Source organism: Pogona vitticeps, chromosome 2, assembly GCF_051106095.1.
Source record: "Pogona vitticeps strain Pit_001003342236 chromosome 2, PviZW2.1, whole genome shotgun sequence".
In the NCBI taxonomy this organism is placed as follows: domain Eukaryota; kingdom Metazoa; phylum Chordata; class Lepidosauria; order Squamata; family Agamidae; genus Pogona; species Pogona vitticeps.
The window spans coordinates 161,333,304-161,350,858 of NC_135784.1; the positions used below are offsets into that span (position 1 = coordinate 161,333,304).

General features: G+C 42.6%; 1 protein-coding gene and 1 long non-coding RNA gene across 2 annotated transcripts in view; one reads left to right on the top strand and one right to left on the bottom strand.

Annotated features, from left to right (window-relative positions):
* The window catches only part of LOC140704644 (uncharacterized), a 57,373-nt gene extending 50,585 nt beyond the window's left edge, over positions 1 to 6,788 (top strand). Inside the window, exon 3 of the long non-coding RNA XR_012083963.2 lies at positions 5,683 to 6,788. This is a non-coding gene — a long non-coding RNA (uncharacterized LOC140704644). The remainder of the gene's footprint in view (positions 1 to 5,682) is intronic.
* Positions 6,058 to 17,555, bottom strand: part of CACNG5 (calcium voltage-gated channel auxiliary subunit gamma 5) — a 50,400-nt gene continuing 38,902 nt past the window's right edge. Inside the window, exons 4-6 of the mRNA XM_072991028.2 lie at positions 17,234 to 17,374; positions 11,784 to 11,929; positions 6,058 to 7,788 (exon numbers count right to left, since the gene is read on the bottom strand). Coding sequence (XP_072847129.2) covers positions 7,531 to 7,788; positions 11,784 to 11,929; positions 17,234 to 17,374 — 545 coding nt within the window. The 3' untranslated portion in view covers positions 6,058 to 7,530. The remainder of the gene's footprint in view (positions 7,789 to 11,783; positions 11,930 to 17,233; positions 17,375 to 17,555) is intronic.

The window sequence follows — 17,555 nt, forward strand, 5'->3', positions numbered from 1 at the left end:
TCTGCGGTTTAACCCGCAGCGCCACCACGTCCCCCTTTTCCACACAGATGTAATTTAATTAGATTTTTTTTGTCTGCAATGCTTAACTCAGCATCTGAGTTAACCATTTCAGACCTAAGAGTTTTCACTCACTTTTGGATCTTTGAGAAAGGCAGTGAGTGTGGAAAGGCCTCAGGGCAGGAGGGCAAATGTAGAATTGCTACTTGTGACACTCACCAAAGAAAAGCAAACCGGCTTGCAGTTCACAACTTGTAAAGCTGCAAAACTTTGTATTGGAATAAACTAATGAATTTAACATCTTAAAAGAGCTCAGCTTCCAATGACTCTTTGTAATGTGTGTTTTTGTCTCTCTAAAAATATTTTTATGCTCTACTTTGGCCCACTACTGAAATCACATAGAGCACAGTATACTTCACATAACCCCCACTGGCTGCTGATCCGTTTCCAGGAACAATCCAAAGTGCTAGTTCTAACCTATAACACCCTAAATGGCTTGGGCCCAAGCTATCTCAAGGACCGCATCTCCCTCTAGTATTAAGATCATCAGGAAGGGGCTTTCTCTCAATCCCTCCACCTTCACAGGTGCCTTTGGTGGGGACACAGGAGAAGAACGGCCTTCTCTGTTACCACCGCCAGACTTTGGAACTTCCTCCCACAGGAAGCCAGGCAGGCCCCATCTTGCTTCCGCAAGCAATGAAGACCTTTCTCTTCAGGCAAGCTTTTCCTGACTGCCCGAATGGTTTTTTTAAACGGATTGTTAGTACTGTTGGTGCTTCTACTTTTTTTCATATGGTATTTGTTTTATCCTTTTGTGTTTGTATGCTCACCATTGTTAGCATTAAATGCTGCCTTGGGTCCCTTTTAAGAAGAAAGGTGGGGTAGTATTTTATTATTTTAATTAATTGAAGCAAGAAAGCAAGAAAGCATGCATGCATGCTCTTATTCTGGATGACCAGAGGAAACACATCCTGCTGAAAATGGATCTGGTGTATACTGACATTAAAGAAAAAGGCCAAAAACCTGTTGGATTTTTCAGTGCTTGATCATTATCACTTGGAACAACGCTGAAGCCACAGCTCCAGATGTGAGTGGCAGGTGTAATTGGTGCCCAACATAGCCAGAAAGCCCAGCTTCTCGAAATAGGCGATCCTGGTCTTTCAGATTTGCCAAGTTGCCCTGACCCAGTTTCGTTGGCCTCATTTCTCTGCTGATACAAACGAGATTCTGTTGCATTTTTAATTGCAATAAATGTGTTTACATGAAAAGAGCACAGCTTGCCAAGGGAGACAGTGACCTACTTTTCCACCGGAAAGCAAGTGCAATTGTATGTTTCTGAGGGGGGAAAAAAACCCAAAGAAAGTCTTTTGGTCCACACACAATACATATTCAGAAAGAGGCAACATCTTGATGAGAACACTAAAGAAATATGAGACAATCAGCAAGCTTCCGTGGGTGATCCTACTGCTTCAGGCCATGCACTGTTTTTTGTGCATAGTGCAGAATATTATAAAGGAGAATCCTAAACGTTCATAGGAGGGGTTGTGTTAGCCCTACTTCTTAGCAGTCAGTTAGAAAAAAATGCACGCTGCATTGGAGGTGTAGTTTTCCAACTGCACCCCAGGTAGCTGTTGGTTATCACCCCCAGGCTCTTCAAACAAAGAATCAACAGGTAGTTTGCATCCCCCCCTGCAAATATATTGCCTTCAAAAAACAAAAAAAAAAAACTGCACAGTTCCTATTTGGCTGAGGAACAGGGCAACAAAACAGTGTGGTGAGGCTCCATCAGGGAATAAGGATTTAGATTTAGTCCACTGGTTCTCAACCTTGGCTTACGCAGGAGTTGTGGACTGCAACTCCCAGAAGCCTTCACCACCAGCTGTGCTGACTGGGGTTTCTGGGAGTTGCAGTTCAAAAACATCCGAGTAACAAAGGTTGGGAACCTAGGATTTAGTCTACCTACTAGAAGAGCCAATTGGAGCCAAATTAAAGCCAAATTAATATTAACTACCTTACCTATATTAATAATATTACCTATTACTTACCCTAAGTAGGTGTTTCCTCCAGCTTGCACTTCATGGTTTTGTGTCTGTCTCTCTGTGTTAAAGGGGGGACATGGTGCTGTGGGTTAAACTGCAGAAGCCTCTGCTGCAAGGTCAGAAGACCAGCAGTCGTAAGATCGAATCTATGCAACGGAGTGAGCTCCCGTCACTTGTCCCAGCTCCTGCCAACTTAGCAATTCGAAAGATGTAAATGCAAGTAGATAAATAGGTAGCATTACGGTGGGAAGGTAATGGCGGTCCATTTCTAGTTGTGCTGGCCATGTGACCATGAAAACTGTCTATGGACAGCTGGCTCTATGGCTTGTAAATGGGGATGAGCACCACGCTCTAGAGTCGGACACAAGTGGAGTAAATGTCAAGGGGAACCTCTACCTTTACCTCTGTGTTAAAAACACTGTTATATGTTGGCAGCCTAGACCACGGTAAATGGTGCTGAGTGCTAGGCTTTTGAAGAACAACAGCACACCTCTATAACATTTATCTTCAATGTTGAGATGATTGACTGATGGCCAACAAATACAATGGGCACATACAAAAAAGAACAGACACACCCATCACCTTTGATCACTGAGAAGAAACTGGAATGTCAGCAATTAAGCTTCAGTTGCTTAAATTCCCTCATCTAGATTTCTATTTAAGGTGCAGAACCCCATCCTCTTTCCCACCTGCCCATCTTACCAGCAATCCAGTCTTCTGCTGGTGGTACCTCCCAGAGATAAAACAGGACACTGGGAACAGGAGACGTAGGAGTCAACTGACTTTGACATGGTGGGATTTAGCTGAAGTAAGGCGTGCGGACACATATTCCGGAAATTTGAAGCAGGATTAGTGTGTATATTATCTGCTTTTAGGACTATACTTACCTATTTGGATGTTGAGGTTGTCCACTTGAAGATGCAACACATACCACAAAAAATCCTAAATAATCAATGTTCTCTCTTTCAAAGGAAAGCTCTTTCACCTTGACACAGAATTTCAGAAAAGAGTACTTAACACACTGCACATTCCTGCACTTTCCCCTTCCCCATTGTATGGGACTGTGCTTCCTTTTGTGCTTTGCAGTTCTGCAAGATTATCGTAAGAACTTTCAGTGCAATTTATATTCTGATAGAGATGGGCATGAACCACCGGTTGGGGGGTTTGTCTATCAGTCCAACAGCTGTTCCACAGTTCTGAGCCCCGCCTCCTCAGAAAGGCACCCACTCAGAGGCAGCTCCTGGAGGAGGTGGGGCAGGGAAGTTTGGGCATTGCCTCCGAGTGGCCACCCATTGGAGGAGGAGATTTGTACCCACCTCTAATTCTGACACAGAAGATTATTCACTTTGCATTTCCATAATGCAAGTAATGGGCTTCAGCTTTTTTGGTGCAGCAGATCAGCATGTTGGGATGCTGTATAATTTAATTGTATGGAAGACATATAGTGGGCACAATTTGAGAATGTTCCTGTTTGTTTTATAAGTAATACCACATTGTTATGTGCCATCAGGTCACCTCCAACTTATGGTGGCCCCATGAATGAGTGGAGGGCCTGGCGTGCTCTGGTCCATGGGGTCACGAAGAGTCGGACACGACTAAACGACTAAACACACATGAATGAGTGATCTCCAAAATGTTCTGTCCTCCATAAGGGTCAAAAGTATGACACTCCAAGCTATCTCAAGGACCATGTCTCCCGTTATGAACTTGCATGGGTGTTAAGATCATCAGGAGAGGTATTTCGGTCCCAGCACACTCACAGGTGCGCTTGGTGGGGACACGGGAGAGGGTCTTCTCTGTTGCGGCTCCCAGACTTTGGAACTCCTTCCCACAGGAGCCGAGGCTGGACCCACTATTGCTGTCCTTTCTCTTCAGTGTCCCTTAATATCTCGTGACCTGACCGGGGTTTCGAAGTGAATTGTTGTGCTTTGAACGTGTTTTGGGGGTTGCTTTTGTTCACTGTCTTTTAGTGTGCTATTTGTAAGGTCCTTTTTAGTTTATGTATACTTAACTGTTTTTAATCTTTAAATATTGTATTTTATGATACAAAGCAGCTGAAGGGAGGAAACTGCAGCGGGGATAGAAGGGCTGGAGCTGGAGGAAGACCAGGAGATGTGGGAGGAGGGGGATCCCGTTCTCTGTGCCACCACCGGGGTGCAGAGTGAGACAGAGGATCCCTGGAGCGACCTCCTTCCCTCTAGCACAGTGGTTCCCCAACCTTGGGCCTCCACATGTTCTTCGACTACAACTCCCAGAAGCCTTCACCACCACCTCTGCTGGCCAGGATTTATGGGAGTCGAAGTCCAAGAACATCTGGAGGCCCAAGGTTGGGGAACCACTGCTCTAGCACATTTGGCCATGGGAAAGGCTGAGGTCCTGGGGCCTCAACGCTGCAGTCACCCATGAGTTCTGCACCTCCACAGCTGCCAGATGGGACCTGCAGTGCAAGAAATTTAATCCAACTTGGTAGCAATTCACTTAAAGGCTGGCGGAAGCAAGGATTTGTTTAGCAAAACCCTAAAGCCTATGAGATTACATTGGAGAAGTCGTGCTCCACCACTCAAGGTGCACCATGTGCTGCTTTAGATTGATGAGTGCAGGGAAAAAGTATAACAACACAGGTGTTCATAGGCTTGTGTGAACTGCATCCATCATGTAACTCCATTTCATTACCAGATTATTTCAGCTTCTTTCCAATCGGTGGCTTATCTGCTTCCTGCATTCCTATTCTTTGCTTGCTCATGAAATCCTAAATAGCTTTCCAGTATTTTGAGCTCCATTTATCACCCCAAAGAACCGTTACTCATTCCTCTATATGCATGTGCGGGGTGTGATTATGTGCATAGCCATGGCTGTCTGGGAGGCCAGGGCCAAGTGAGTGTTTCAAGTGAGGCAAGATGGAATGTCTCCAAAGAGCACAGGAAGCCGTATATTATTATTTCCTTGATTTCCATAGCAAAACAAACTTCCAGGTATGTGCATTTGAAAAGGCAACTTTAGGGAAAGCACAGGGTCCCTTCCAGTTCTGCAGTTCTAAGATAAGCTTAGATTAATGGAGAGCTTTGTAGCCCCCCTCCCCGCACACCACACCACCCGTTTTAGGTCCCAAGGGCCTTCACCTGCGGGAAGCCTTTGTAGCTTTGGAATGCGAAGTGGGGGGAAGCCCTTAATGGTAAAAAGGTCCTGGGGGCTGATCTTGATGACAACATTCCAACAGTGACGTTTTACTATTAAATTAAAGGCTCCCACATCCCAAAGGAGCCCTGGAATGTGAAATAGGGTGGTGGAATAAGAAATATTCTATTAGTTTAAATTAAATATTTCCAGTGCCTCATCTGGATTATCCTGGTTTAAATTTATATATATCATGATGTTACCTCATGGTGCAGTGGGTAAATTGCTGTACTGCAGCTAAAACTGTGCTCCCGACCGGAGGTTCAATCCCAGGTAGCCGGCTCAAGGTTGACTCAGCCTTCTATCCTTCTGAAGTCGGTAAAATGAGTACTCAACTCGCTCGGGGTGGTGGTGGCAATGTGTAGCCTGCATAATTAACTTGTAAACCACCCAGAGAGTGCTTTAAGTGCTATGGGGCAGTATATAAGCAGCACACTTATGATTTACCTAATATCTTTTATTTTTCAAGCAGAAGTCATTGGAGGTCTTTGGAATGCCTTCCCAAACAACATGCGACTGGCGGCAACATTACTGACCTTTTGGTGCCAGCTTAAAACCTTCATGTTCCGGAAGTTTTTTAATTGAAACTTTTAATTGGAGGGTTTTAATTTTAATTAATAAGTCATGGATCTAGATTGTTTTTGTATATTGCTTTCATTTTTATTTTTGCTTTTGTAGAGTGGATGTGGCTGTATTGGTTTCTAGTGTCTGTTTTTAACTGAACTGTTTTAATTGATGTTGGAAACTGCTGGAGACTCTTGCAGAATGCGGGCGGCATACAAGTCAAATAAGTAAATACATACATACATAAACAAACAAACAAGTAAACAAACAAACAATCAAAGTCTTTGTTGCAAGGGTCTGCATGGTGTTTTTTTGTCATTTTAATATTGTAAAAAATAAATGAATTATAACCTTACAAATATATTGCAAACAGACCATTTTTGATTTGATTTTGATTACAGCTTGACAAAACGTTGAAAATAAATAAAGAAAATACATCAAATTTTGTACATCAGAATTCTGGAGAGCAGTGAAAGACCAGCACACTGGATTTTGTACGTTTGGTGCGGTTTTCAGAGAAATCAACTTGTTGTCACAATAAGTTAAAATATACATATATATTTACAGACACGGTACAACATACAGGTACGAATGTTTCCTTTCTGAATGCTTGATATACAAAGAGAAAATCTGAATGCCAGCATGACCAATTAATCCTCTGGGCTTCAAATGGGCAACACAAGCAGGCTGATTGCAAAGAAAGGTCCCCATCAAAACAAAGCACTAGAATTAACATAACGCCACACAAATGAGGCTTGATTTTCAAAGCAAAAATATTTCCAACAAGTAAGTCAGTTCTAAGGCTGCGGGAGAGAACACAGACATTAGTTTACATGTCTTGAGGCCAACATATTTTAATCCATTATTACTGCACCAATCCAGTAAAGTTAAATTAAATCTATTATCAGAAGAAAGGGGAGGGAAAGGGTTTTATACAAGCAGAGCCCTGGGCATGTTATTTCAAGATATTGCACTTCTAGTACCAGAGGGTTTGACCTAATTGTGAAATTGCCCTGCTACATTGAGGCCTAGTATAAACAGGCTGGAAAGTGATTATTGGTGAGCTAATTGTCTGGTTCTCAAGGAAAAAAAAACCCTGCCTTATTTTATTGTGAAGTGCAGGCAAGAGGAATTACTTCTAGACCGCAACCCTATGTCCATTTCACTGCAAGTACATTTTGTTGGAAATAATAGTCCTTCCATCTGGATAGTTACGTATAGGGTTGCAATGCTAACCAAATAGATGTTAGTTTAAAATGTCACAACTTGATGTCTGTATAAATAAAGAAAAAGGACAAATAATGACGCAGTCTGCAGTTTCCTAATGATTATTCACAAGGAATTTAAATCTACTCCTTATTCTGGTAATACATTTTACAAAAGCAGTATATCAATTCAGAAGACCTTTGTTGCTTACCAGAAAACACTTAACTTTCTTTATTCCTATGAGCATTTTTCTGATATTAAGCATTCACTGGGTCTGATCCTGTATCTTTTCCACACCTACTGTGTATCTCTGCCACCAAGATATCAAGGCATATGGACCAGCTGCAGGATCAAAACCTCCACTGTATTTTTATTGAATACGCATAGGTGCAGCATACACAACCTCTACGTAATAATATTGTTCACTAGTCATCTAAATAGAGAGGGGGTTGTCCCAGGCGGGTGGCATTTCTAAAAACAGAGTAGAGATTCAGGACATAACAGCCTCTGCCAGTTTTTCATTCCTACAAGGCAAGGGTGTCACTTGTCTTCAACATGGAGAGGATGACATCTGGTCATAATCGGGACACTTAAGTAGAGCAGGATAATTGCTGTTCATCTGGAGAGAAGCGTCGCTGGAAATGTCAGAAGGGCTGCGTCCACGAACCCAGGCATCGGGGTGTAGGAACTGGCCAGAATAATCAGAGCAGTTGCTGAGACGTGGACGGTAGAAGCCAGGATGAGGCCGGTACATCTCTTCCGCAGTGTATCTCTTCATGAATAGGTAGACAGACATGACACCTGCACTCTGAAGGAGGGAGAAAAGAAAGCTGGCATTTATACAGGGTGCCTTTAAATTCTTCAGTAATAGGGTACCGCACCTTACAAATTCAAAGGCTGGTCATAATACACTTCCTCTCAGGCTTGCTTTCTTCTTCAAGATTCTATGTTTACCTTCAGGTGAGTTGGCATATGCTGGGTCTTTAGTGGGGGCACTGAGGAGATTTAGTTGTTATTGTTTAGATGTGAGGCTTCTGGGAGATCTGAAAAGCAGCTTTTTTGCATATAATTCAAGAAGACGTTTCAGTTCCAGCATGAAGTTTTTTTAAAAAAACAAACCCCAGAAACCAGGAAAAAATGAGGCTCCTTGATCCTACAGGTTATTTCAATCAGCAATGCATTACGTGCGCTTCAGTAGTGGGCATTATTTTTAGTGAATTAAGTAGGATGGAGCAACTCCAATGTGATTTACAGAAATCGCCAATATTCCTGTTCGACTGTTTATTACCGCTAACTACGTACATGGGGGAAGAGAGGTAGAGTTTTCACTATTTTGTCCCTATCCCATCAGAGGGGAAGCTGCTGTATACAGGAAAAGGTTGCATCTTAGAGCCATTGCAAAAGAGGACTGTGCCCCTATTTAGGAATTATACATTCTTACGTTCATTACCATGCTGGCCTTCTCTGTTGTCAAGTTCTTCACAATCTTGGCCTCAGGGATAAAGAGGAAAAGGCTCCTGCTTGTATGTAGGCTCTATAGGTGAGCAAGAACCCAGATTTTCTAAAGTTCTTGCTCACATGCAGGGCCTCCATGTGTAGAGCAGCCTCTCCACTTCAGCTCTGTTGTTGCTCACATGAGTCAGGCAAGGCAAGTGGGCACAGAACTAGCCTCTTCCGCTTCAAGTGTACTGACCGAGCCAGAAGCGATGTGCCTGAACAGGGCTTTGGCTTCTGTTGTACAGGGCAGAGACCCGGTTATATAAGCCACTTCTTAACTGTGGGGTATATTGAGGGATTGTGGGAGAGATTTTGGTTCGGTTTGTTCCCCCAACCATTCATTCTTAGCAGAAGAAGGGAGAGCTCACATCATTTTTCTGTGATCCTAGTTGTGACATAAAACTATCCAAACATGGAAGCTGAAGGTGGCCAACTCAATGTAGGCAACAGCCTTGTGTTGTCAGTGTAATTGTCAGGAGAGAAAGGTAGCAAGTTGGGACTCTGGTGGGGGGAAGGATGGGATGGTTTCAACATACGCTTTGATGAGCTGCCACTTTGCCTACATAAGTGTTCTGGTGCCAAGTTAAGCTCTTGGCAGAAAGTAGCCACTTGGGATTCTGCATCCGCCAGCTAGCAGATGCTTCTCGCAGAAGCTCTTTTCAGTATGATCAGAGTTAAACTTCTCTCAGCCTTCTTGGCAGTGAAAGGGACACACCAGTTGGAAGGCTCATCCAAAAGCACGATTTTGTGGTTTGCATGCAATTTCAAAAAGCAATTAATTAGCGACCATAAGCCAAGCAATTCCTTAAGATCAAGCCAGTCCATATTTTGGCCTGACAAACACCTTCCCTCCCCTGAGAGAGGAAGCCATTTGATTGTGAGATACGCAGTGGAGCAGCCAGAAACCACATGCACACACTTCTTGGTTTTAAGGGAGGCTCACAGTTCCATTACTCGGCTCCTAATTATTAAAGGCATTCTTGGTGTTTGGATGGCAAGGAACAGTGAAGCCTAGCTAATAGATTTAAGAGGAGAGGCTGCACATTTAAGCACTGGGAACGGCTGACCTATTCCTTCTCTTCTTGCATAGCAATACACCCCACATTTTCTTGATCAATTATAATACTAATTACATGCCATCAAGTCAATTCTGACTTAGGACCCTTTCCAAGGTTTTCTAGGTATAGAGTACTCAGATGTAGTTTACATTTCCCTTTGTTTGAGGGTATTCTGGAACCGTACAGCTTGCCCAAGGTGACACATGCTAGCACAATTGGGAATTGAATTCCCAACCTGCTCTAATGAATTAAACAGGGCTGAGCAACCCCAATGTGATTTACCAAAATCTACAATACTTCCCTTTGACTGCTAATTGCAGCTAACTGTGCAGTCAGATACCCAACTCACTGAGCTATCCAGCTGATCATACCCATCTTCAGTAGCCATTTTGTAGTGTGACCAAACCCATTCTGGCTAAACAAGGACTAAGTGTGCTACAGAATCCCCGCTGCCTTAAAAAAATGCTTCCTAAAAGCAGCACTAATAAACAGGCATGGAACAGATACAGCAAACCTGGGTATGAAGATGTCTAGAAAGTTACTCATCTTCAAAACACAGGAAACTAGGAACTACAATCCCAGGGGTTGGACCCAGGTTCTTTTCTCCTTGCAGGAAAACTTATTAAGCAGAATTCCATTCAAAATACTCAAAACACTGGGTGGTGGTGGCAACATTTGTCAAGTTCCTTCTCTCTCTTCAGTCCCAATACTGCCTCCTTTGATATTCTGATAGGTATACTTCCCAACCTTGGGTCCCCAGATATTCCTGGACTGCAATTCCCAGAAGCCTTCATCACTAGCTGTGTTAGCCAGGATTCCTGGGAGTTGCACTCCAAGAGCATCTGGGGACCGAAGGTTGGGAAACACTGCTCTACAGAACAGACTTTTAGGAGTCAGACATAGGGGATTGCAAGAGGAGGAGGGAATTTACAAAGATCAAAGCTTCTGCCAGTGGAGATGTTCCGCTCATTCAGGAGCCTTCTGTGAACAGAAGGAACTCTCTGAGAGAAACAGAGCATGTAAGATTCCCTGTGTGCAAACAATTCAGTTGGAATAATCAGAACTGGAAACAAGGACATTAAGAAAAATAGCAGTAAAATGTTCTGATGCAGCAAAACCAGAAACGAAAAAACAAATAAATCCTGCATTTGTGATATGGTCTTGAAAAACAGTGAATTATTGGGAGCTTTGTGTGATATGTACACTATTAGCTCTGGGGTTGGGGTGGGGAGAGCCTTTGGCCACTATGCTGACATGCATTAATCAGTATGTCAGCCTGATCTTCCTTCCCTGCAAGCAAATTTAGGAAAGGTGTTATCCTCATCCTCAAAGTGCTATCAGAAAACACTACTGCAGAGATGTAACATTGTGTGTGATGTGCTGTCAAGCTGAAACTGATGTACAACAATCCTAATAGGGCTTTTGTGGTAAGAGAGAGATATTTAAGGAGTGATTTCTCCACTTTCACACTCCCCCAAGAGCTTCCATGACTTAGTGGGAATTTTAATTCAAGACTTGACTCTATCCACTACACCACATAAGGTACATAGTGATGTGGTTATAAAGAGACATACTGACTCATACATTGAAGAGGTACTGCATGATAAAGGGTTATGAGAAACCCCAGTATAGCAGAAATTGCCTAGAACTAAAACATCTCGTAAACATTTCAAAATCAGGTTTTGAACTCACTCTTTGCAACTGTGATTCTGATGTCAAAAGGTAACACCAGCTTAGGACAATGATGATGGCAGTCCAGGAGTTTTAGATACAAGTCTATGGCTTCACTTGGTAGAATGAGCAGTGCAGAGGAGTGTGAGGAAGCATATGGTAAGGGTGATTAACCACATTGTGAAGCAAATGAAATAATAATTATTGAATTAGCAGGGGGAAGGTCCCTATAATAACAGAAAGCTCAGAGTCTTAAACTGAACCATTGTCCAACGGAACTATGACATTATCTTTTTGAACTTAAACTTGAGTGTTTAGGGTGCATTTCACAACTACATGCAGAAATATTTTCTGAATTGCTCCTTGACGCATGCATTGCACAGTTACCATGGAGCAAGGCCATGCCTATAGTCTTGCTTTCACCATTGGACATGCTGCTGATCGTACTCTCAGCATCCATGCACTGAGTAGAGAAATAAAGAATTAATTTTGCTACAAAGCTTCCACCCCTCCTAAAGACTCTCCTAAAGAACTGAAATTCTTGCAGGTAAGCCAGTGAACTCATGACCAGTCTTACCTCTGTCAGGAGAAAGGAGATAGCAGAGAAAGCAAACGACCATCCGTATCTGTATGTGAAGTAAGTTTCGGAGTCCTTGGTTCTGTTCAGTATTTCATCATTAATGCTGGAGATGTACAAGACGAGGCCCACAACCAGAGATAAACCTGAGAAAGCAAGAACACTGAGATCAAAGTGATATAAGAAGTGAAAGGTATACATTTCCTTCTGTCTAAGACAGGTGAGGGGAACTTATAGCCTTCCAGATGTTGTGCTACTACTACTACTAATGATGATGATGATGATGATGTTCCATCAAGTTCATTCTGACTCAGGGTGATTCCCTAGGTACAGAGTGATTTTACTGTTCCGTTCTTCTGGTGGTACTCTAGGGCTGTACAGCTTGCCCAACACTGAACAGGCTGGCTCCTCTCCTGGTAAGCACAGTGGGGAATCAAATTCCCAGTCCCCAGAGGCACACCAAATCGCTGAGCTATCTAGCTGTCCATTCTGGAACTTTTGCTCCTATTGTCCCTGATAATTGGTGATGCGGACTAGGACTAAAGGCATCTGCATTGAGAAGCAAGGTCCTGGGTAAATGTTAGCCTTTGGACCGGCAGTCGCTCATGGAGAAAGAAGCACCCTGTGTTGAATTAAGCAACAGACACATATTCTTAGGTTGGGTTCTTGGAACTACAAGTAAGCCATGTAAGTAAAAGCTTTTAAGCTCTGCAATCACATTTGCTTGTTGAACTTTCTCTTAATGCTATGAATAAAACATGGGATTCTCTTCTCAAATGGAAAAAAAGCTCAGTTCTTAAGTTTCAGACTTCCGCCGTAACTCAAGGTGGTCATCTGAACCGAATACTGCTTTGCAGGAAAGGAAAGGAAAGTGGGTCTGTAACTGCATGGATATGAAGTGGCCCATTTAACAAAACTGTTATAGCAGCAGAGGTCAAACACCACAGGAAACTGCAGCTGCTATGGAGTTCCTTTCCACTGGATACTGTGAAATCTAGGCACGAGCCCTTTTTGGAAGCACTGCGACATTCACCAGTAAACAGACCTGCTATAGTAGTATTAAAAGTAGTACATATATTTACAACGGAACATCTAAGGTAAGTAAATAAGGTCTTTACATGGTGCCATAAGATGGGTGCTAGGTGGCCATAAAATGGATGTCATTCTAGAGAGGAGAGGGCTGGAGTGCCAGCTTAAAAAAAAGCCCTTCCTTTGGTAATTACCTGCTGAACTGAGTTGGAGAGGGATATTTCCTTGAATCCATCTAGAGATATGTGCAATAATTCAACATGTTGAGAAATAGGAAGGGAGGCGATGAGATTGACGATACGGCAGAGCAAAAATCTGTGTATAGTGCAAAACCATACAGCAAAAACAAAACACCATCCCAGCAATCATTCTGTGCAGTTTTCTGGAATCTTTGGCACAGCTTTAACAGGGCCATGGAAGAAGACAGAATACTTGCAGAATCAGGCATGCCTCAGCTTAGGCATTTAAAATCCTGAATTTTGAATGAAATCACCTCAATGTGGACCTTCTATATAGGAGGTCCAGAACAAAGCAGAATGACTAGATTCGGTTCCAGAATGAAGCTAAAGTGTTGAGCATGTACAAAACTGATCTGGAGATTTGAATGTCTAAAATGAATGTGTGTGCGTTTGAGAACCCTGAAGGTAGTGTGATTGGTTTGGCTTTGCCGAATGAAATTCGAGGCAAGCATCTAATACAGTGGTGCCTCGCATAACGATTTTAATTGGTTCAAAAAAAAAAGTTATGTGAAACATCGTTATGCGAAAAACCATTTTCCATAGGAATGCATTGGAAACCGGTTAATCCGTTCCAATAGGCACGGATTGCCGTCCTTAAGCAAAAAAACCCATAGGAAACATCGTTAAACGATACAATGTTTCCTCCATTGGAATGTATTGAAGCTGACTCAATACATTTCAATGGCTTTGCGAAGTCAATTTTTGCAAATTTAAGTGTGTCATAAAAGGGTCAAAAATGGTTTTAAATGCTTGGATTAGCTTCTGCACCCTCTAAAACGGATGCAAAAGTTAATTTGGCTTTGATCTGACTTTTCGTTAATTAATGGTGCATTTTTTTCCCCCAACTTTTGACAGCTGTCAAAATCTGACAGCTCCATTATTTCCTATGGGGGAAGAAAAATTCACAAAAAATTAATGAAGACGCAGCAACTGTTCTAAATGCTTGGATTCGTTAGAGGACCCCCTAAGTCGTGTGCAAACCTGATTTGGCTTTGATCTGAACTTTCGTTAATTTATGGCGAATTGTTTTCTCCCCCATAGAAAAGCATGGGGCTGTCAGATTTTGACAGGTCCATTGGTTCCTATGGGCCGAAAAAAAAAATTAACCATAAATTAACGAAAAGTCAGATCAAAGCCAAATCAGGTTTGCACATGACTTAGGGGGTCCTCTAACGAATCCAAGCATTTAGAACCGTTTTTGACTCTTCTAAGACAATTTTTTAATTGAAAAAAGAAACATCGTTAAGTGAAGCAGGGGACCTAAAATCGCATTTGTTATGCGAAGCATGGTCCCAAACTTCGCTAAGCAAAAATCGCCCATAGGAAACATCATTATACGGTGCATATTATTTTCTTAAAAAACACATCGTTATGCAAATTCATTGCTAAACGAGGCAATCGTTAAGCGAGGCACCACTGTAATTGGTGGAATGTAATGTGTGAAGTCACACGTTATCTCACCAAGCTCTTTGTCATTCTTTTGCTAGTTTTAGCAGTGTTAGTATGTAGTCTGGTAGAAAGGTCTCTGACAAAGAGTTGTATTGACAGTAGGCTGAGCTTCACCTAAGTCATCTCCCTTGTCTTGTCTTGTTAATGCCACTTTAGCAGCATTTTGCTTAATCCTTCTTTTGCCCTTATAATTTGTTTGAGGGGTAGTATATGTTTATTTTTCGAGAGTTTCAGGCTGTGACTACACGGTCAAATACTGCAAGATTTGCTTTGCTTATAAAATGGATGAATTCAAAGTATTTTTACTGACCACATGATGCAAAGGCTGATTCAAACTGGTCAGGCCCTTTTTGCTCCCAGTAGCTTTTTTTCTCCACCACTAAGGGGCTTCCACATTTTCAAGCTGGAATGATTCAAACAGGCTTTTTCCTATGTGGTTTATTGTGATATGTTCTTTTAAAGATGGGGGGGGGCATGCCTGTAGGTGGTGTTTTGGTGATGTAGGCAGTTGAGGCATGATGTTAAGGACCAGGGGAACATGCCCCCCACATTCTTTGCTTTCCTGCAATCATGCTATGAATTTTTAAATTTTTTAAAAAATATCTTACTATATGAGATTAGCACTATATCACCTTATTGCCAGGTAATCAATATTATTATTTCCCGTACTTAAGCCCCTGTCAGTTCCCCAGAGAACAAGGATCAGCAGAGGTGGGAACAGTGGAAGGAATGAAAGAAAGGAGGGCTGTGGGCTGGAATACGAATTGCATTGCATCCAGTATGAACAATGACCTCTCAAATCAATCTACACCACCGTGTGAGCTCTGACTGTGATTTCAAATATTATACAGGCTGCAAATAAACCACAATAAAGCCAAATCACTCTGATCCAGCTTCCCAATGTAGCTGCACCCTCTGTGCAGTTTTGATATCAAAACTTATTCTTTGTTCCCCACGCTTACCTCACCGGCCCTAACTTTTGCTAGGTATCTGATTTACTTTCTCTCTGTGGTTCAGTTTTAAACCTTTTCTTTCTCCCGTGTGTACGGTGTGCGTAAGTGTGCATACATGCAATTTTGTGCAAGTGTGCATTCTGCCAGGACATGTTTATTTCACTCATTAAAAACATTTATTATGACTCTACTGCATGAACATGAATCACAACAAGATGGCAGTACTAGATAATGTGATGATCTCTGTTCAGCACATGACTTCCGCTGGTGGCTCTGCCAGCTAGGGGATCTAACACACTGTCTCCAAAACTGGGACCAGGATTAGCCTGCCTGAGTGTTTTGTTTAGACTCACCCAGCTGCCTGGCGCTCTGTACTGCTCCACATTTTTGCTTGCGTGCCTTTGACTCCTTGACAGCGCTGGCCCCCTTGTGCCTCAAAAGTTGCCTTTCAGAGAAATGCTCTGACCATTACATCGGGCCTTTCTTGCCCTGTTCTAGTGTAGCAGGACACTCGCTCTGAAGTCTGAACCGCAACAATGTTCTTTCCATAGCAAGTATGGTGCCCCCCCCCCGCCCCACCGCAGCAGGGGAATCCTGTCCATCTGGAAAGATTCTCTGTCATGTAGCAGCTTAGTCCTCTCTGCCAGGCACAGCTGCCTGCCAGCCTAAACTGCCCCATGCCTACTGGACTGTCTTTCAGGGAAGTACTTTCATCTCTCCTCCTTACACTTGCATTTTTATTTTTTATTTTTTGCTTCAATGATTGTTGATCGGAGCAGTTTTCTTCAACTACAGACTTTGGCGTTTCCTAGGGATTTAAGCAAGGCACCATCATACCTAAGCGGGTGGAGAGAGAACAAAGGCTGAATGAATGAGCAAGACCAAGCACTCAGTTCAGTGACAGTGCCTTTTGTGTTTTGTTGTCTTTGGGGGTTGTGGGGGGGAGCAAACTGTGTAGGTGTTTAGGATACAAACCCACAAAACCAGCTGCACAACATAGGGCAAGTTTATTCCCCTCTTTAGGTTCTATGAAGTCACCAAAATCCACAAACATTAGTGAAGTTACGTACAAGCCTTTTCGGTTCAAGCCGTTCCACCCCCAACCCCATGAGTTTCCATGGCCAAGCAGGGATTCAAGCGCAGGTCTCCTACGTCCTAGTCCATCACTCTGTCCACTACACCACAGTGGGTTTCCTCGTTAGTAGAGTAATCCTAACACACTGACAGTTCCTCTTGAATTGGGGATGTGAGCTTAAATTTAAAATTTGGGTGAATTCTAATTAGCCACAGTATGAAGTTCCCTTTAATTTTACCCGATGTTATTATCTGGGACTGAAGGAGGGAGAAGATTCATTCGTTTGTCCTATTCGTGCCTTGTCCTACCTTGAAGCAGTTTTGGGTGGCATGCAGGATTCCTTGTAGGATGAGGTAGGTTAGGCTGAAGGATGGTGACTGGGCCAAGGAAATTCATTGGGGGGGACGGGATATGAATTTGAGTATTCTAATCTTAGCCTGATATCCTAACAAATACATTGCACAATTCCTCTGACAATTTAGTACTTAGAATTAGCATAACTGAGGCTAATAAGAAACTATGGCATCCCGATACATTGGAAAAAGGCAGATTGTGACAATGCACAGCTAAGTCAAAATCTAACAGCATGCTTTCTTTCCTAATGATCATCTTCCTTGTCATCTAAAAACACCAGGGCCCTGAATTGGAATCCACAGTATAGAACTGGAAAATGTGGATTAAAAATGCTGCCATTTTAAAACTTACCAGAAAGAATGAAGAAGATTCCAGACACAAAGGCCAGGATGGTTCTGTGAGGTCGAATATGGCCAATGTTACTCAGAATGAATCCAATGAACATAAAAAAGAGGCTGACCAGAGGAAAGGGGGTGGCTGATCGAATCATCTCTACAAAAGAAGAGGAGGGAAAAGGATTAATACCTCTTGATCTAATCACACTGTGGCTGGGGAGGGGACACGTCTGCATGTGTAATTCATTGATCCCTTTGGTCTCTCTCATTTTTTAATTCTGCATGCTCTGTTTTTCACATAGAAACAGAAACTTGAAGTAAAATAGCTTGTGCTATTT